A 21,701-nucleotide genomic window follows, 5' to 3' on the forward strand; every position below is an offset into this window, starting at 1 on the left:
AACTAGGTTACAGTTTAATAAGGCTAATCCAGCTACATCGCCAATTGTTGTGAACATGTTTACTATTTGCCTCTCTATATTCTTAATATTGTTAACATATGTAAAGACATTATTTCTGTGCCCCAAATATAACACATTGAGCGTAGCTCTAATTTAGCAGTTCTCTCTAGTTATACGTTTTAGTTATTGGGTGTCTTTAGTTCATAGTCTCTTTCTATATACTTTGGCCTGCAGCATCTATATACCCAAGGCTTGTGTAATTAAAGTAGATAGATGAGCCACATTTTACTCAGCTAAACTATAATCTCCATATAGGTTCTCTCTATACCTATAGATACCTGTTATACCAAGTTTTCTTGTTTGAACTTTAACTGCTTGTGGGTTATCTGATAAAACTTATCAGTCTTGCTGTTATCTTATAATCTCTCATACTGCATATTGCTTGATACCGCTATAATGGAACTAACTATAGTCTATATAGTCTCATATATTTTGTTCTAATTTTTCTATACTTTGGATAAGGAATACCCATATAGTCAGCTAGTTCAAGGTTAATACTCTAGTTTAGAGTTAATTTCTCTCTACTTTCCCTATAGCTATTCATATGCTTATAAGGCCTTACACAGAGACATAATGAGCCCTCATCTACCTCGTTCAAGCAATCAACTACAGTAGCTGACCCAATTGCAATCTCTTACAGATGCAAGTGATTGACATACATAGAAATTACTCAGATGTTTTATAGGCTTCCCATGTATATCTACCACCTCCTACCCCCCACCCCATATTATAAACCTCCTTTTACAGGAGGGTTAAATACGCGGTTTTCCTTGCAAATACCGCACCCTATTTCCCTTCTTTACTAGCAAAATCTTGCAGTTTGTCAAGATATTTAGAACGTTCCGAAACATAACAAAGTTTGAAGATGTAGCCTGAATATTCCTAAATGTTTCAGAAGCTTTTATCAGTTGAAAATTTTATTCTAATTTGCCATAGGTTCAAGAGAGATCATTTCTACCACTCTATTTCCTCTAGACATCATTTTAGATGACAGGAGTCCAAAAGTGGCTTCTTTTATTAGGAGAGGAAAATACTATAAAGCAGAAAATGAGGTTTCAGTTTTGCCTGTTACATATAAATATGGTGATGTTACTTTGGGTTTTCTCATGACAAATCTTTACCTGCATTAAACACCTTAAACACTCTCCTGTGCTTAATAGCAGGAAAAAACAATCATGTACTGAAAACATATCAGCAGAGGATATACTATAGGAGTTAACTTTAGACCCAAAAGGAGGAAGCAAGTCCCTGCGAAATCCTTGGGAGGATAGTGACTTAAAATTCCATGGGAAAGAAAAAACAAGACACACACCAAGCTCCTTAAAGGGACAGTTTACTCAAAAAATTTCTCCCCTTTAATTTGTTCCCAATGATCCACTTTACCTGCTGGAGTGTATTAAATTGTTTACAAGTAGCTCCTTTACCCTTATATTGGCATTTGAAATGGTTGATTTAGCATGTGGTATCCCCACCTATTCTGAAAGTTTGTGGCCGCGCGTACCAGCTATAGATAAGCTTTGTAAACACAGCCAGCAGAAGAAATTACACTCCCAGTTGTATATAGCAGAGATAAGGTAATAAAATGTTGATTTTCCATTGTTCTCTCAAGGTACTGGTGATTGTTTTAAGGACAGATATAAGATAAAGAAGCAGGAATATGTGCACAATGTGATACAGTAATGAGATCTGATTATACCTACAAGCTCAACCCATTCTATTAGGTTGTGGCTTCAAAACACAAAATCAGAGCTTTAATATACACAAATAAGCCTTAAAAAGCTAATTTTCATTAATTTTTTACTCTGCAGTTGGTAAAAAAAACAATTGTAAACACATTAAAGGGAAAAACTATTTTACAGTATACTGTCCCTTTAAGGTGACTTGAAACCATTTTTTTTTTCTATTGTGATTCAGATATAGAATACAATTCTAAAAAGGTTTACAATTTACTTCTATTATCAAACGTGTTTTGTTTTCTTGTTATTCTTTGTTGAAGAGATATCTAGGTAGAGTGCGTATGTCTGGAGCAATACATGGCAGGAAATAGTGCTGACATCTAGTGCTCTTGCTAATGAATAGCATTTTTGCAAAACTGCTGCCATGTGGTGCTGCAGACACGTGCACATTCCTAAACTCATTCTTTGTTGAAAAGCAGGAAGGTAACAAGAAACCAAAGAAAATGTTATAGAAGTAAATTGAAAGGTTGTTTGAAATTGCATGTTCTATCTGAAAACTTTTGGGTTTCATGTCCCTTTAAACTCTCCTCTTGACAAACACTGCACTATGAGGGGAAATGGGCATCAACTCAGTCCGAGTACCCCTCTCAATGAAGAAATCATCTGCACATCACCTTTCTTCACCATTCTTCAGCAGAGGCAAAGATAAGACTAACTACCATAGAGGTAGGTATATAGAGCTCTTGGGGTTTGTGAATCTTTGCTGCCTCCTAGTGGTAGGGAAGGTAATAATAGATCATGAACTCTTACCACCTTTATGAAAGATAATTCTGGTTATGAAAAAAAAGCCCAAGGACATACAGTTTATAAAAAATGTTTATTGTATAAGGTTAAAATTTTACAACAAAGACATTTACATGTATGTATAAAAATGCAGCAGCTGTATACTGTGAAGAAGAAGAAGAAAAAAAAAAGGTTTGGTCCCTCACTAAACACCCTTTCCCCCCCTCAGTTTGTACAATTATACAGAGTATCATTCATAGAAGGACTGCATGCCTTGTTTTTGGGCAGACATGACCAAATGTTAGCAATGTTTTGCAAGAAGTTTTCCCTTCTTAAATGGTGATAATTTGCAAGTTAGAATATATTACAGTTCTGGCCTCAGTGAAAAAAAAAAGCTGCAATATTTTCATTATGACGGACACTATAAACAATTTGCCCAGAACAAATTATTTCTGGCATAAAAAAAAAACTTTCAGCACCTTGTGCACTAATCTGCTTAACAATCTGATACACAACCTTCCATGACTGCCAGAAAATGAATGTATTTTTCTGTACGTTTCCACACAGCCGTAAGCTTAGAATCTTTGATTAAACGAAGTGTTTGTAGTACACATGTTCTGGTTTAAGCAAATGTTTCAGATTTACTTGAGCACAAGTCTAGGAAAGATTTTTAGCAAGGCCGTTCATCCCAATTATTTGTGGAATATGCAATGAAGCCCTTCAAGTGCATTGCAATTGTTTGCCCCTTAGTAATAGTGCACATTTCTGTCTGGATCATGTTGTGCAGACCTTGCCCGTCTTCTCACCCTATTCTACAGCCTCCAGCAATTGCAACACACATTGTACCCATGCTGATGACTATCATGCATCTCACAGCTTAAAGGGACATAAAAGTCATATAACAGCTTGCATTGCAAAAGATCTGTACAAGAAGAAATGTGTTAAAACCATTTAAAAGCCTGGTGTGATTCATGTAACCGGTATCCTTTGATGTGGTCAGTTCTGGACAAATGTAAAAACTGCTCAATAATTAAAGGGACATTAAAACTCAGTTGAATACTCCATAAATGATTAAAAGGACATTAAAGTGCTGGGTACAACTACAGTATCAGGGTTACAACTTACCATGCTACTGTTCTTTTCTCCGGTACCTGTAGCTCTCTTCAGTCTTTCTTTTATTTTAACCGTTAGTGAAGCTCTGCATCTTCACGCTGGGCGTCACCATCTTGGAGCTTATATTTGTTATGTAACTTTGAAACTGAGCAACAATATACAAAAATATAATGCTCCCATTCTCTATTATGAGAACTGAAGTGAAAGGTACAGCTGTCAAAAAGCCGGTAACATCACAGATCTGTGAAAGTGCACTGCTTCTGTCACATGATGCAACAATACACATGATACAAGATGGCGGCACCCAGTATAAAATGCAGAGATTTACCAACTGAATTCTGTAATGAGTTTAAATAAGAGAACAGCTTTAAAGAAAGCTGCAGGTACGGGAGGGAAAACAATATCCTGGTGAATAGAAAACTTGCTATTATAGTTGTTCCCAGCTGTTTAATGTCCCTTTAAGGATACAAATATTTTGCAATCCACCATCTTTATTTTGCCTGCGTTTTCTACAATTTAAATTCTAGTGTTTCCATTCACCCAAGAAAGGATGGAGTGCTAGAATCCAGAAGCCTGACACTGCTACATGCTGCACGGTGACTGTTTATACATGGAGATCTGCATCTAACAAACATCATTAAAGAGGGTTTTTAAAGGGATATGAAGCCCAAAAGGTTTATTTCATAATTGAGACAGAGCAAGCAATTTGAAACAACTTTCCAATGTACTTCTATTTTCTAAATTATTTTGTTCTTTTGGTATCCTTTGTGGAAAAGCATACCTAGGTAAGCTCATGAGCTGAGAGCTAGGTGCTAATTGGTGGCTTCATATATATGCCTCTTGCCATTGGCTTAATGATTGTGCTCATCTAGCTCACAGTAGTGCATTGCTGCTCCTTCAATAGATGATACCAAGAGAATTAAACAAAATTGATCATTGATAAAGTAAATTGTAAAGTTGCTTGATAATGTATGTTCTATCTGGATCATGGGTTTCATGTACCTTTAAGGAGTGTCACAGGACTGCAAATCAATGCATATTTTGTTCCCTGAATATAACAATTTTAAATTATTATCATTTATTTGCATTGCGCCGTAAAATTGGTTCTTGCCTTCTCTGGGATGTAATGTATATTTTTTTTCTGGATTTGTGTATCTACGTTTTATGCACTTTGGGTAAAAAACAAAAAACAACAAAAACAAAAACTTCACTTAAAAAGGTTAAACATGTCAGTTTTATATTCTGCCAGGCTGGGGCCAACAAAGCTTTATATTGCCATTTTTAGTCTCACAAAGTCAGTGACTAGAATTTCCCATTAAAAACAATTTACTTCTATAGACACACTGTCTATTTTAGTGAATCCATATATCATATTTTTATTAATTTGTTTTTGGAATGTTAATGTTTTGAAAATAGCAATTTGTACTGAAATTAACAATAGTACAGAAGACTGATACATAATGCACAGCTGATCTATTTTTACTGCTACTCCCCTTTTTTACTTTATCATCACTAAAACACACTAAACGTTGTTGAAACTGTTCAGTTCTGTATCATTATTATGGCAAGTCAGACAGCAGTCCTGTAAAAATGGTAGAGGCCACACTGATCTGTACCTGTTCCTTTTTGGGTGCAGTACAGAAGTGCCAGGTGCAACAGTGGTTATATACACAGAGAAAGGTAAAAAAAAACTGCTGTTGTAAAATAAACAATTATTATGGCCCTGTAATCTCATTTTGTGTCACTTGTTTTAGGTACAAAACTCGCCTACACAATGAATAATTCTAGTGATTTTAAACATCAATGTTTACATAAAAAACCACAAGACGACTAATGACAATACATTTGTATTTCTGCAAATCAGGTTATTGTATTTTAGAGAAGGAAAAGGCAGAATGACAAATGCATCATGTGCTTCCAAAAAGCTTCAGATTTATCCTCCAGGCTTGCGGGTTTAAGAACAGCTACTGATATAAATATATTCCAGTAACTTGAGTTGTGGGCTTGGTTACTGATTCATTCAGCATGCTGAGGAGGAACCAGCACTAACACACATAACAGCTCTGAGTAATAATAATAATCATAATAATAATAATAATATATGCCCCCAGGAGTTCTATCCTTCAGTTTTCCATATGGTAAAATGTAAAGATGTCAGTTTTTATGTTATACTAAGCTAAAAGGGACATTTCTGTTTAAACTATTCTGGAATTATATAGTCCAAAATAATATACTAAGCATGTCTGCAACCAACTTGCTGTCAAAAGCAGAACTTTATTTTTGTTTTTTATTAAAAAAAATGATACCAGGTACTATTCTCTAATAGGTGCATATCCACCACATGCTCATGCAGTTTTCAGAGTTTGAGGAAAAAATAAATATAAAAAAAGCATGTTAACTGGATAATAGAGCTAATAAGTCCTAGCATAGCATATATCGAAAAGTCCCTTTAACATTAAAGTGTTGAATTGTGATCTGCTACAGGGAAAAAGTGTTTAATATTGCATGAAAAGTTTACTTTTGATCTTTCCGAAAGAATTTTGCTTTTCACTATTTTAGCTATTTTGTTTACAAAAAAAGTATGTATAAAGGGTCTGTGAAGCTTTATTGATGTTAGAATAATGTATGGACTGCTTAGTTATATTATACTAAAGGGACGTTACATTAAACTTTCATATCTGCATAGCATAAATTACTAGTTAAGCACTGCATTGCAAAGGATCTGCATAAAGAACAAATGTTCTCTAAAAACATATTAAATTGTCCTATTGTTAGAAAGTTTGGCAAAATCAGAGCAGCCCAGGGATGAACTCCTCAAAACCTTTTTTGAGAAGGTTTATATTGATTCCCTTGCAGAGATCCTACATTGATCTAAGCAATTCATGTGTAGCACGAATCAATGTAAAAAAGGGCTGCATACCTAAGTATGCAATATGCACTACCAACAATTTTGGGGTGAAAAAGCAGAACTTGCAGAGGGAAATTATGAGAAAAACAAATAAATAATGAATATATGTTGTTTTCTACTATGTGTAATTAACATTTTGTGATTGATCTAGTCTCCAGTGGAATGAGTTGACTTATCCATGGCCAATAAAAATGCATCCCCTGGAGTGAACAGGTAAGACTTTGGGGCCTATTTATCATGATGTGAGCGGACATGATCCGATATTGCGGATCATGTCCGCTGCACATCGATAAATGCTGACAGCATACGCTCTCAGAATTTATCATTGCACCAGCAGTTCACCAGAACTGCTGGTGCAATGATAAATGCTGAGAGCATATGTAATACCTTTCCCCTGCAGAACGGCCGCTAGCAGGGGGTGTCAATCAACCTGATCGGATTCGATGTCTGTCTGCCGCCTCAAAGCAGATGGACAGGCTCGCCAGAAACATGGGACATCAACCTCCATTCGGAGCTGATAATTCGGCCCCTTTGTCTTTGTTAAAACATGACTCCAATGTAAGTTCACATCTACCATGTGGTGCATTACAGTTCTACCTAGCAGCCCTGTTAGGACTTCTGTACTCTCTAATAAACCCCAAATGTGAATTTGGGTAAGAACTACATTCACAATACAGGGACAGAATAAAGAAATATAAAGCAGCCCTGTATGCTTTGAGAAAATGAATGTTTAGCAAATATAGGACTCACATAAAGTCTGATTTGCTCCTGGTTAGAGTAAACGTGTGTCACTTCCGTGCCCTATGAGGACTGCTGTACAGGGAAAAATATGCATGTTTAATTCATACTTATTTTGACTGAAACTTACTTTGCACTTGTAATGTCCATACTGACGTTTTTTTAACCTACACAACTAATAAAGCCATATAGCGTGAGCCATTATTTTCAGCTGTACTATGCTCCGAGTGCCTAAGGGAAGAGATAAACTGCTCAAAGGTAATGACCATTGCAGATGTTTTTTAAATTAGCTTTATACAGTCTGGAGGCTTTACATTCAAGGTAAGTTACATTTAAATACTTGTTTGTAATTTAGTCTTTATAGAAACACTGAGGTGTCAGCATTACAATGAATGCATCACTTTAAGAAAGCTTAGGTCCTTTAAAGGGACAGTCGAGTATAAATTAAACTTTCATTATTCCGATAGGACTTTTAATTTTAATCAACTTTCCAATTTACTTTTATCATCAAATTTGCTTTTTTCTCTTGGTATTCTTAGTTTAAACTAAACATAGGTGGGCTCATATGCTAATTTCTAAGCCTTTGAGGGCTGCCTCTTATCACAGGCTTTTTAAATTTCTTTTCAAACCCAAAGAGACAGAAAGTACATGTGGGCCATATAGAAAACACTGTGTTCAGGCACAGGGGGTTATTTAAGATCTAGCACAAAACAATGGTAAATTTAAGACAATAGATAATAAACAGTTATGTGATCAGGGGGCTGGAAGAAGGTTCTTAGATACAAGTTAATCACAGAGGTAAAAAGTATATTAATATAACTGTGTTGGTTATGTAAAACTGTGGAATGGGTAATAAAGGGATTATCTATCTTTTAAAACAAGAACAATTCTATGGTAGACTGTCCCTTTAAAGAGCAGTAAGAACACGCAGTTTTAAGACACTTTCCAATTTACTTCCATTATCAAATTATGCAGTATTTTTATATTCACACTTTCTGGGGAACAAGATCCTACTGAGCATGTGCACAAGCTCACAGGGTATACGTATACTAGTCTGTGATAAAATCTACTGCTTATTTAAAAGTCAGAGTAGGTGTTATTGCCTTGTCTTTTTATTATGCATTTGTAAATTATGCAATGCTACTGCATTGAGTGATCCTTTAAGCAAAAAAAAAGTGAGTACAGGTGATGCCTTTAATGGCTAACTAATAGGGAATTTAAAAGGCAGATTCAGTGTCCTGAAAGCAATCATATTACCTATCGGTTAGCCCTTAATGGTATCCCCTGTGCATTGATTCTATTATATTTTATTCAAAATAGTCCTTTCTTTCCTCTAATAAACTAACATGGTACTACTCTTTTTCTGCAAAACTTCAATGTCCCTTTAAAACAAAACCCTTAGAAACACCTGTGAGAATTTGCTCCATTAACATCAAATCCTAACAGTAACATTTTCAGGTGGTATTTATTATCTAGTTTTATGAAAAATGACAACAATGATGCATTAACTTACAAGCAAGAGAAAAAAATCTTTTGGTTCCTCCACACTGGCTCCAAGTAATTTGCAACACTATTCTCTCAGGAAGTGGGTAGAACAATGAATCACAGACTATAAGAACTCTCCGTAGGTGAATGACGCATCTAAAAAAAAAAGTGTCTATTTTAACACAAAAAAATTATGTCTGTTTACTCAGAACCTCTTGATTGGGAAGAAGCTGAAATTCACAGCATTGCTGCACAAAGTTGAGCCATAGTCCTAACATAGGGAAGAAACTTTAATTACAGAGGAAACCAAGTCAATATCTAAAGTTGGTCTAAACTGCTAAACCACAAGCAGGGGAGGGTTAATTGTGATTTATCAGACTGGTTTTAAATAAACACAGCAGGGTCATAGTGAGCTTTAGATCAGAAGAGAAGGGCTGCAAGATATACATTAGCTTTGTAGAATCCAATAGTCTCCTAACTCATGTTACCGTTCTGAAGAAAAGAACCGTAGTCTTCAACTAAAATGGAAGTGTTTTGCTTTCTCCAGTTGAGGTTAACTTATGCAGGTGGCAAAAAAAAAGTCTGAAGGTGAGGTTAGGTCATAAATAAAAACTGCAGGAGGAAACACATTTCTTCGTCACAGAGAAAATATCAGGACTCCTTTATATCACAGTGTTCATAACTTACTGAGCCAGTAAAATGGAAGGCCAACTGTAACTTGTAGTACCCAACATTTTGCACCAATGATGAGGCAGAAGACAAATGTGAGTAGCAGTAACTTATTGGGAGAAAAAAGTAACCTTGATGAGGAAATAGCGACAAGGAACTATTAATTCCTTTCCTGTATGAAAACTGTCTCTTGTGGACACAAGCCAGCTTCTTGTAGCGTAACATCATAGTCCAGATGTGATAGTTTGCGCCGTGGGAAGTTGGTGAGTAGCTCAAATCGCTCATTAGAGTAACCTTTCAGCTGCACATGTCTGACCAAAGCCTAGAAATAGAGTGAAGTAAATAAAACCATTGTACACGCTTAAAGGGACATTAAACACTAAATACAAATTATAAGCATAGTATTGAGGGGGTTATGTCCCGCCTCCCTCTAGTCATGGTCAAATCTATCTTTCCCATCATTTGAGTGCTGACGTGTTTGCACATGTGCAGCAATGCTTCTTCAGATACCGGCAGTGTAACCTAGGTTCCAAAATGACAGCACCTAAAATTAGAGTTGGTGCATGAGTGTTTAATGTCCCTTTAACTATTTATTCCCCTTTCTATAAGAAACTTAGTTTTTATGGTGTGCACTCATATAATACATACACACACACACACTCATAAAACGGTCAGTGACATTTCAGGGTGACAACTATGATCATGTTATATATTGAACTATGATTTCTATATTTTTGAAAGTGTGATACCTCTTAGTTTGACCTATAAAAGAATTATTATTATTATGAACATTGCTGATGTTGTGAATGTATCGTTATACCCATGATTTTTGAAATAACATATGTATAGATAGTTCTTCTGTAAACAAGCAAACATTTGTTAACATATACTTTTACACATTTCTCCTACCTTTTATCTATGTTTCCTATTTTCTTCTCTTCCTCTTTCCCCTTTTAACCCTTTTTTTAGTACTTACCATCACTATTACAAAACCATTTACATAAGGACTTGGAGATATATGTAACATAATAAAAACTGGGGCTGTCTAGCTGAGCAATTCTGCTCAACACACTTTATACCAAATACTTCTCGCTATTGGTTTGGTCTCATAAACTGCTTGTGCTGTCTGTCAGTACCAGGCTTTTTATGGTATAATTTTTTTTTTTATTTTTTTTTTTAATGCTGTCTTCTTCAGCTTCTAAAGAAACTTCTCTTGGCTTGTATAGGAAACTCACAATTATTGCCCACTGAAGCACCTTTATTTTGTGCTAATGAACTTATAAAAGTATTTAACAATTGTTTGATAAACCTCTGTTATGATATCTCTGCACTTCAATACTATTGTGACGACACCTTGGATGAGGTGTTAATAGAATGATATAATTAACATGATTTTGGAGACAAACATAAGCATAGCTAGTCCTTCTGTACACGAGCACACATTTGTTAACATATACTTTAATACCTTTCTCCTACCTTTTATCTTTGTTTCTTATTTGTCCTATTTTTTTCTCTACCCCTATCTAACTACCTACTAAAAAACCAAAACCCACAGGAGCAATTTCCATTACATTTAGTATTTAGCTGCTAGTACAAGTAATTTCAAACCCGTTCAAGAATAGATTCAACAATAAGTCATTCACCGTGACTTTGCACCTCTTTAGTTACTTTAGACTTTCCATGTGTTATCTTAGCTTTTTTTTTATTTTTATTAAGCTATGCCCTTAAAAGGGACATGAAACCCCCCAAAAATATTTCATGATACAGATAGATCATACAATTTTAAACTTTCCAATTTACTTCAATTATCTCATTTGTTTCATTCTTTAATTATTCTTTATTGAAAATCATACCTTCGTAGGCTCAGGAGCTGCTAACAATGCACTACTGGGAGCTAGCTGCACATATATGCTTCAAGTCATTGGCTTACTTGATGTGCTCAGCTAGCTCCCAGTAGTGCATTGCTGCTCCTTCAACAAAGGATACCAAGAGAATGAAGCAAATTTGCTAAAAGAAGTAAACTGGAACGTTGTTTAAGATTGTATACTTTATCTGAATTATGAAAGAAAAATGTTGGGTTTATGTCCATTTAATCTGAAGACATACTATGATTACAAATATATTTGAAGACATACTATGATTACAAATATATTGCTCTTTTTATTATGTAATTGCTTTTTTTTTGGATCTCACTGTCCTATTCTGAATCTGGATTGGGTTGATGAGCGTGCATGCATCTCTGAGGTGTTGCCTATATTGGGCTCCATTATGAAGCTGCAATTGCAGCTTTTGAGCCCTTGCTTTGCAGCCTCGTTCATGAATGCCTGCAACCACAAGTTAAAGGGAAAGTCTACTTAATTTTTTTTTATTGTTTAAAAAGATAGATAATGCCTTTACTACCCAATTCCCCAGCTTTGCACAACCAACATTGTTATATTAATACACTTTATAAGCTCTAAAAATCTAAGTATCTGCCTGTTTCTAAGCACCTGCAGGTCGCCTCTTATTTCAGTGCATTTTATTAGCTTTTCACAGCCATACAGTGTATGTTCATCATATGGATAACATTGTGCTCACTCCCATAGAGTTAAGCAGGAACCAGCACTAATTGGCTAAAATGCAAGTGTGTAAAAAGCACTGAGATAATGGGGCTGTCTGCAGAGGCTTAGATACAAGGTAATCATAGAGGTAAAGAGTAAATTAATATAACAGTGTTTGTTATGCAAAACTGTGGAATAGGCAATAAAAATCACCCCAGACTTATCTAACAGTGGTGATTGGCATCTCCTGCTATCATGTGATTCATTGGGCGAGAGCAGGTGGGTAGTATTCCAAGAGAGAGTTCTTTATATTAAATACTGTCAGCAATGCTTGCATCATTGGTGACGGCAAAGGAAGGACAGGTTCCCTGCCTGGGAAGATTGTCTCTCCACTCTTGGTTAAATGGTGACTATTACAGTAATAACAATAATTAATATTTATAAAAAATATATTTAAGCAAACATAACGAAACAAAGACTGTGCGTTAAAAAAAAAGCCTGAATATTTGACCCCTAAAAAAGTGGATTTCTTTAAACAAACAAATCTCTATTAAAGATACTTTGTATAGAGAGCTTGTCTTAACAAATATCACTTGCATTGCTGATGGCTGGAAGTGTGATTCTTTATGTAAGTACTCACTCTGTCAGCCATAGACTTTGAATGTAGAAGCGATGTTAAAGGGCCACTAAAGTAAAAATTAACGTTTCATGACTCAGCTAAAGCATGCACAAAAAACAAAAAAAATACTTTTCAATAAAAATCCATCAAAATGTGCACATTCTTTTTATATGCACACTTTGAGGCTGCAGCTCCTACTGAGCATGTGCAAAAGTGCACAATATATACATATATACATTTTATGATTGGCTGAAGGCTGTCAAATGATATAAGTGCTGGGGGGGGGGGGATTGTATTAACTTTGACATTTTCCAGAAAATATTCTACTGCTCATTTCAAATTCAAAGTAAGTGATATTGCATTGCCTATTTTTGTGTTATTAAATTCTACTGTATATAATGGTCCTTTAAGATTAACCCCTAATGCTTTCTACTGTCCAGAAGGCAACCAAGTCAAACAAGTGATGGCGCTCATGGACTTGAGCATTACACTAAGTGAAGAAAGGAAGTAGAACAGCATCCAAGGTAGGCCCAGTGACAGTAGGGGAGAAGTGAGTGCAACTGCAGGTTCCTCTTGTTATGGACCCAGCCTACATTTTTAGTTTGCATGCTAACCTGGCATTACGTATCTGGTGAGCCTATTTTTTTAGGGATATAAATATATTATTATTATTCTATACTGCTCACTTACCATAAGTTTGGCCTGTTCAGGTAAGGCAATCTGTTCCCTTTTCCCATCAGGGTAGCGTAGCATCAACTTTGCTTTTGGTCCTGAGATAGAAAAAGAAAGATCTAGTTAATAAACACTGTTCCCAGCAGTTTTTTTTGTGATGAGTGGGGCTTTGTCACTGCACTGTAACCAACTTGTAGTAGTATCTTTCTGAAAAATTAGGTAAATTATCAAAAAGGATTCTTTTACCATAAGCTTAAGCTTGCTAGGAGGGCAAAACTGTGTAATTATCTGTTCAGACCTACCTTCCCTGTTTTGTCTATTTATCTAATCTGTTCATACTCCAGTCTCTCAGAACATTTTATGAAGTAGTCTTTTCCCACCATATACATGGTTGTAATGCCTAGAAGGCAAGTTTATGCACAGAGCAGATTTCACATGGCCTATAATGTTGAGAAACGATCTGAAGCCTGATATAGAATGCTGCTGGTAAATTGTCCATAAGAACTTTCAATGTTGTATTCTGTAGCTGATCATGAAAACATAAATTATGCTTACCTGATAATTTAATTTCCTTCTGTACAAGGAGAGTCCACAGCTGCATTCCTTACTTGTGGGAAATACTGAACCTGGCCACCAGGAGGAGGCAAAGACACCCCAGCCAAAGGCTTAAATATCTCCCCCACTTCCCTCATCCCCCAGTCATTCTGCTGAAGGAACAAGGAACAGTAGGAGAAATATCAGGGTGAAAAAAGGTGCCAGAAGAACAAAATAAAATTTAGGGCCGCCCATCGGAGAACACGGGTGGGAGCTGTGGACTCTCCCTGTACAGAAGCAAAGGAAATTATCAGGTAAGCATAATTTATGTTTTCCTTCTTAATACGGGGAGAGTCCACAGCTGCGTTCCTTACTTGTGGGAAATTTATACCCAAGCTCCAGAGGACACTGAATGCTAACGGGAGGGAATAAAGGAGAGGCGGCCTCTTTATATCTGAAGGCACCACAGCCTGCAAAATCCTTCCTCCCGAAGGCTGCTTCCACAGAAGCAAATCATTTCGTTAAAAAAAAATTTGGGAAAAAAAAAGAATGTAAGGAGGTCCAGATAGCCGCCCTACCAGACTAATCCATAGAAGCCTCATGTAAAGGACCCAAAAAGGACGACACTGCTCTCGTAGAATGAGCCTTAATCCTCTGCGGAGGCTTATGTCCTGATGTCTCATAGGCCAAGCGGAAGATACCGCTTAACAGATAAGGAAGTCAAAGGTGCCTTCCGACCCTTACACTTCCCAGATAGATAACAGAGAAAAATCTGTCTATTACTAAGTAACCAGAGGAAAAAACCTCAGGTACGAAACCATATTATGTGGAAAACTTTCCTTCAAGAAGAAAGAATAGGACCTAAGAAAGAAACCACAATCTATTGATTGAAGTTACAAATTGACACGACCTTAGGATGAAAAGCTAACTAGGTTAGAAGAACAGCACTAATATCATGGAAACACCAGATAAGGAGGTTCGCATTGCAAGGATGCAATCTCAGAGACTTCTGCAGAAGCAATAACAACTAAAGTCAACCTCAAGCATAGGCTCAAAAGTAGCCCGATGTAAACCTTAAAAACAAGGTGTAAGTTCAAAGGGGAAGCATCAGATCAACACCTCGGCCTGATCGTAGTCAGAGTCCTAACCCAAAATTGAACATCCGAAAGCTCAGCGAGCCTCTGGATCGGAACAGACAGGGTTAAAACTTGTCACAAGCAAGAAACTTACTAAGAGGCCCTTTTCCAGACCATTCTGGAGAAAAGGAAAAAATCCTGTTAGACTTGATAGAGTGAAAAAAGCAGAAATGTTCCAGCTGGTGCAAAAACCTTTTATTGTGCAATCTGGGATACAAACAAAGCAACGTTTCAGGCCAACAATCGGCCCTTTCTCAAGCTTGAGAAAGGGCCGATTGTTGGCCTGAAACGTTGCTTTGTTTGTATCCCAGATTGCACAATAAAAGGTTTTTGCTTTTTTCATATTGATGCTGGGTTTGGTATGCCTGTTCCGTGCTGTGCAGTGGGTGCTGTGTTTCATGCTACATTGTTTCAAAGACTTGATAGAGTGCCAGGACGAACCACGCTTCTACAGAAGAAAGAGATCCTCTACACCTCAAAATAGATGACGAGGAACCGGCCTTCGCGCTTGAAGGAGAGGAACTAACTTTCAGAAACCCTCTCCTGGCCAAGACCAAGCACAATCCCTACACAATCTGTCTCAGAGAATTTAAGATCTGATGAGCAAAGGGACCCTGGTCCAGCAGACCCTACGACCAGGTAACCCCCATGGAGGGGAGGACGACGTCCCCACTAAAAGACAGCGAACCACGAACCTTGCGGTCACAACTGAACAAACAGACTGTCTGCTCCTGCTAGGTTTGAGCCACCACTCGAGGAAGGAGTGAAATGGCAGAAAAAGGAAAAATTATATGGAACCTCCTAATGCATCCATTAGCTCCGCCCGAGGAACCCGAACCACAACCCACTGTGGGTAACTAGCTATTGAAACAGGAGATCCTAAAAATTTTATCCGGCATCCCTTTCCAGAGTAAAAAATCTGAAGCCCCTCGGATGAAGACCTTATACCCAGATAAGGGGAATGTCTCTAAAGAACATCCAAACCGGATGACCACTCCCGGAGAGTGGATCTCTAATAGCGAGAAGTAGCGGGCCTCCGCCCACTACCAAACCAGAGATACTACCCTTATATGCTAGGGAACCTCTCATTCCCCTCAGAGCTCCAAGCCCTCAAGAGTAGGTCTATAAACTGGGACTTAATTCAGTATTCAAAACCTTCCGAGCAAAAATATTGCCTGAAGATCCAAACGTAATTGGGAGGGAAACCTCTGAAAACCACGGATCCCATGCCCTATCACCATCCTGACGGGCTTGCGACCTAAGTCAGCATCGCCCCGGATGAATTAAGGAAATATCCCTCAGGACAGAGAGATTCTGGACAAAGATACTAGAGAGCGAGTCTCTCAACTAGTAGTCCAGGGGAATCTGTTAAGACAGATTCGAAACCAGTGCCACTCCACTTTCTCAGCATACATCGAGCCTCTGCTGAGATGAAACCTGGTAAAAGGAACAAAGTCCAAGATGGACCACATGACCCTCATTAACACCAAAATGCAGAGTCAGCGATGGCCCTGGTGCCTAACTCCAGAGAACTCTGGTCTAGATTTCTTCCAACTCTCAGGATCGATGAAGACAGATGAAATCCTTAAAGTTCTTCTATCAGACGAGACGATGGCGATTAAATTAGAATAGTCTAAACAAGAGAATCCACCGCTAGCTCTGGATTCTGGCAACTGCCAAAGAATCCCTCGGTTCCTAAAAAGCTCCAAAACCTAAACGGAGGATCAATGTACTGGAAATGCTGGTACAGAAAATCCAACCTTAGGAACCGAAAATGTTCCCTGAGGAGGAAAGAAAAAGGTATAATACCCTTCCCCCAACAGTGGACCTGCCCTGCTCTTCCCGTACAAAGGGTAAAGAGGACTCTGTAGTCTCCCTCAGAACAAGGAGACCATATAAGCTTTGGGATCCCAAAGGAGCGGGAGGCCCCTCCTTCTATGGGACCAGGAAATAACTGTTTGACTGATAACTTGAACCTCACTCCGTGAAAGACCCCGGGAAAATAACTCCAAAGAAGGACAAGACCCGAAAGTAATAGCACCCCTCTCTCATTCTGTAAGACAGGATCGAAGGAAGAAAACTGCCCTGGGGGGCTGAGACTTGAAGCCTAGCTAAGACCTCTAAGACCCATGGGTCCGGTACGTCCTTGAACCAAGCGACTGAAGGAGAAACATACTGTCCCCAATATGATCCAAGATAGGACCTGGAACTGGCCCCTCTTGCCAATCTAGTTTCAGTGGGCCTCTGCTCTGCCTGGACTTATTCCAGGACTGAGACAGCCTTCAAAAAACACTTAGATTGTTCCTGCTTAGTGGAGGTCTCTAACGCTGGGCATTAGCCTGACTAAAGGACTAACAGAAAGATATTTGTCTCACAGATGTGCTAGGGAATAGCTGGACCAATTAAATCTTTCTCTCAAGCAGAAGGAAAGATTAGCTAAAGCTAAGTCTCTAGAGAAACTGTGACAACCCAATTCGTCAGTACATAAGATATCCCTCATGATGAAACATCTTCATAAAGAGTTTCCTCTTATAACCAAAAGCTCTAAGATAAACTATCCTTAAAACTGAATAGTAAGACGATAGGCAAGTGCACAAAAAAGTGATAGCCAAGCAGGGATGGGCAACACAAGCCCCCATAGAGTCCGGAACTGGGAATCTTAAAAAGTTAATAGACGAAAGGAAAGAGGATCTCCATCCTTCTCCACCCACATTAATCCATTTCGCCCTCTGATTTAGGGCTCTGAGATTTGACTGGTGAATCAGTACTAGGAATCTCCAGTATTGACAAAACCTCTCTTAGAAGAAAGTGCAGGCTTGCTACCCTAAATCTAAAGGCGAAATCCTCCTCTGCCGGAGGAGATGAAGCAGCAGACTCCGACCCAGAAGGTTCTCTCTGAAGCCTCAGAGAGAACCGCATTCTCAGATGACTGATCGGATACAATCGTCAATTTACATGATGCTCCCTGGGCAGGAATGCATGGATTAACCCTTCGTTTGCACATAGCAGTATGAGGCGAAAACTGCTAAGGCCGCAGACATCGCCATACGGAATTGCGCAGTAACGTCTGGTGGAAAAAGGCCCTCTCCAGGTGGAGGATTAGTGGGGCATGGGGAAGCTGCACGTGTAGGATCAGATGAATGTAGAGGACACGCCACACGGGACGAAGCCTCCTCAGAGGCGGAAGGCTCAGCTGCATCTAACATCTCAACATTGGTGGATGAAAACACCCTGTTGCGGCATATAGAACATAATTGAGAGGGCTGGAGAGTACCCGGGCCTCCTCACAATCAGGGATAGGCAATGTGTCCGTACACGGACACTGGTGTCCGTGACTGGTCCTTGCAGTGTCCGCCACCCATTTTGCGGTGGGGAGTGAGGAGTAGGACAGATGAAAGCTGGTCCTGACTCCTCTTTGATGCAGGCGGTACAATGTTTTGCGGGGTTGGGGCCATGCTCGCGTGATGCCGGAAAGTGAGGGAAAGGGAAGAAGCAAGCTGCCTGCAGTGCAGCCTGTGTTCACCACCTGTGAGTTGTGACCTGTCCCAATTCCTTGTTCTGTGCGGCAACGTGGTGCTGGTGTCTGTGTGTAGAAGACAGCCACCTACGCTGATAAAAACCTTACCTAACCAAGTATTTAACCAACCATGATGATCATGTGATTAACATCAAGGTGGGTGAGCTTGGTGGTTAGGAGTTGCAGACTCTCAATACAACAAACAAAAATGAAAGGTTAGAATTTTGAAAACATTTTATACTAGTATACCACAAGCAGTCTTTATATAAATGTTATTTTAAACTTGTTTGATTAGATGACTAATTTGTACTTGTGGAACTAGATCAGGGGCGTCCAACAAGCAGCCCATTTGTCAGCAAAGTGCCGCTCTTCTGACTTATAGAAACATAGAATGTGTCGGCAGATAGGAACTATTCGGCCCATCTAGTCTGCCCAATTTTATGAATACTTTTATTAGTTCCTGGCATTACATCTAGCATAGCCTTATGCCTATCCCATGCATTTTTAAACTCCTTTACTGTCTATACCACTTCTGCTGGATGGCTATTCCACCATTCATCCACTACCCTCTCGGTAAAGAGAGTGTTTTTTGATGTTTTTAATTTGAAATGTACCTTTGTGTCCTTCACTAAGGTCTGTACTTTGGAAAATGTCTGCCGCAGCCTAAGTCCGTGCCTATCACTGCTCACAATATACACAGGTATCGAATTCAGTCGTAGAGGACTCATCCTCTAAAATATCAGAATTCTCAATAACTATGTTATTTTATATATAGTCAAAACTGGCACCTATACCCCCAATGTCTGGGGCACTCACCACCTCCTATGAACCAGACAGTGTAGAGAAACTGGCTCCTCTCCATAGTCACATGGTCAGGAATAGGAAATGGAAACCGTGACCACTCCTGGTCACACGGTGCACCATGCAGGACCACGCCTGCTAAAGGAAAAGTGAGCCAAGTCTAATAAAACTGTGCAGCTCTCAAAGTAAAGGAGCAACATGTACGTTCCATATTAGCCTATGAGCCCAAAACATCCCACACGTAGAAGCAGCATAAATCACATAAACAAATATTATTAAAACCCCACTGTTCAACGATCACCCTCAGGAGATATTGACCCTTGATTCCATAAAGATAAAGAAGTCTCACTGTGATCCTGTCTTCTAGCGTTAACATTTATGTGTAAAAATTAAAAGATCTTACCGGAATCTATGCCGTGGAATAGAAACATGGTCCTTCAAGTGTGACAGACTGTAGCATTGCTTCTGACATGGACTTGAGTGAAGAAAAGCAGGCAGCGAAACTCGTCAACGCTGACTGCTTAGGAGCTGTTAATATAAGTCTGGATGGTTTCACAGAAAGACTCTCCCTGCATCTCCAGACTCTAACTTTCATCAATGTTCTCACTGAGAGGCTGACAAGACTACTTAAAACTCCAGTCCCATACCGAAGGGCAAATACCCTTCCTAAGGAACAACTCCGAAACCTTCTGACACTTCTCTGCCAACCTCCTGTGACGAAAGGCAAAGAATGACTGGGGGATGAGGGAAGTGGGGGAGCTATTTAAGCCTTTGGCTGGGGTGTCTTTGCCTCCTCCTGGTGGCCAGGTTCAGTATTTCCCACAAGTAAGGAATGCAGCTGTGGACTCTTCCTATATTTAGAAGGGAAATGTAAAATATTAAACCAGCTGGACTTCAAGTGGGCGGCTCTCCAAGATGGTCGCAAGCCTCATCAGCTCTGTAGAAATCCACTTTTAATTTCTACCCAACAGTCATCTATCAACACCATCTGCCTCTCCCTTGACAGGTAAGCTGTCCGGGAACACTTAGCAGATAGAAGTCCAACTCTTCTACCCCGGAAAGCACTATATAACTAAATATATAAGTATAACTGACTCGGTACATAGTCAATGGTTTCCAAGAGTGAGATAGCCGCAACACTGTTCGCAATTCTCTCACCCAAAGTGAAAAAACAAAATTTATGCTTACCTGATAAATTCATTTCTCCTGTAGTGTGGTCAGTCCACGGGTCATCATTACTTCTGGGATATTATCTCCTCCCCTACAGGAAGTGCAAGAGGATTCACCCAGCAGAGCTGCTATATAGCTCCTCCCCTCTACGTCACCCCCAGTCATTCGACCAAAGGACCAACGAGAAAGGAGAAGCCCAAGGGTGTAGTGGTGACTGGAGTATAATCCAAAAATTTTTTTAGCCTGCCATAAAAAACAGGGCGGGCCGTGGACTGACCACACTACAGGAGAAATGAATTTATCAGGTAAGCATAAATTTTGTTTTCTCCTGTTAAGTGTGGTCAGTCCACGGGTCATCATTACTTCTGGGATACCAATACCAAAGCAAAAGTACACGGATGACGGGAGGGACAGGCAGGCTCTTTATACGGAGGGAACCACTGCCTGAAGAACCTTTCTCCCAAAAACAGCCTCCGAAGAAGCAAAAGTGTCAAATTTGTAAAATTTGGAAAAAGTATGAAGAGAAGACCAAGTTGCAGCCTTGCAAATCTGTTCAACAGAAGCCTCATTCTTAAAGGCCCAAGTGGAAGCCACAGCTCTAGTAGAATGAGCTGTAATTCTTTCAGGAGGCTGCTGTCCAGCAGTCTCATAGGCTAATCGTATTATGCTACGAAGCCAAAAAGAGAGAGAGGTAGCCGAAGCTTTTTGACCTCTCCTCTGGCCAGAATAAACGACAAACAGGGAAGACGTTTGACGAAACTCCTTAGTTGCCTGTAGATAAAATTTCAGGGCACGGACTACATCTAGATTGTGTAGCAGACGTTCCTTCTTCGAGGAAGGATTAGGACACAAAGATGGAACAACAATCTCTTGATTGATATTCCTGTTAGTGACCACCTTAGGTAGGAACCCAGGTTTAGTACGCAGAACTACCTTGTCTGAATGAAAAATCAGATAAGGAGAATCACAATGTAAGGCAGATAACTCAGAGACTCTTCGAGCCGAGGAAATAGCCATTAAAAATAGAACTTTCCAAGATAACAACTTGATATCAATGGAATGAAGGGGTTCAAACGGAACACCCTGTAAAACATTAAGAACTAAGTTCAAACTCCATGGCGGAGCAACAGTTTTAAACACAGGCTTGATCCTAGCTAAAGCCTGACAAAAAGCTTGAACGTCCGGAACTTCTGACAGACGTTTGTGTAAAAGAATGGACAGAGCTGAAATCTGTCCCTTTAAAGAACTAGCGGATAACCCCTTTTCTAAACCCTCTTGTA

General features: G+C 39.0%; 1 protein-coding gene across 1 annotated transcript in view; it reads right to left on the reverse strand.

Moving 5' to 3' along the window:
• Nucleotides 1-2,594: 2,594 nt before the first annotated feature.
• UBXN7 (UBX domain protein 7) overlaps nt 2,595-21,701 on the reverse strand; it is a 195,166-nt gene continuing 176,059 nt past the window's right edge. Inside the window, exons 10-11 of the mRNA XM_053709814.1 lie at nt 13,282-13,361; nt 2,595-9,754 (exon numbers count right to left, since the gene is read on the reverse strand). Of these exons, the coding sequence (XP_053565789.1) occupies nt 9,593-9,754; nt 13,282-13,361 (242 nt within the window). The 3' untranslated portion in view covers nt 2,595-9,592. The remainder of the gene's footprint in view (nt 9,755-13,281; nt 13,362-21,701) is intronic.

Source organism: Bombina bombina, chromosome 4 (assembly GCF_027579735.1).
Source record: "Bombina bombina isolate aBomBom1 chromosome 4, aBomBom1.pri, whole genome shotgun sequence".
In the NCBI taxonomy this organism is placed as follows: Eukaryota; Metazoa; Chordata; class Amphibia; order Anura; family Bombinatoridae; genus Bombina; species Bombina bombina.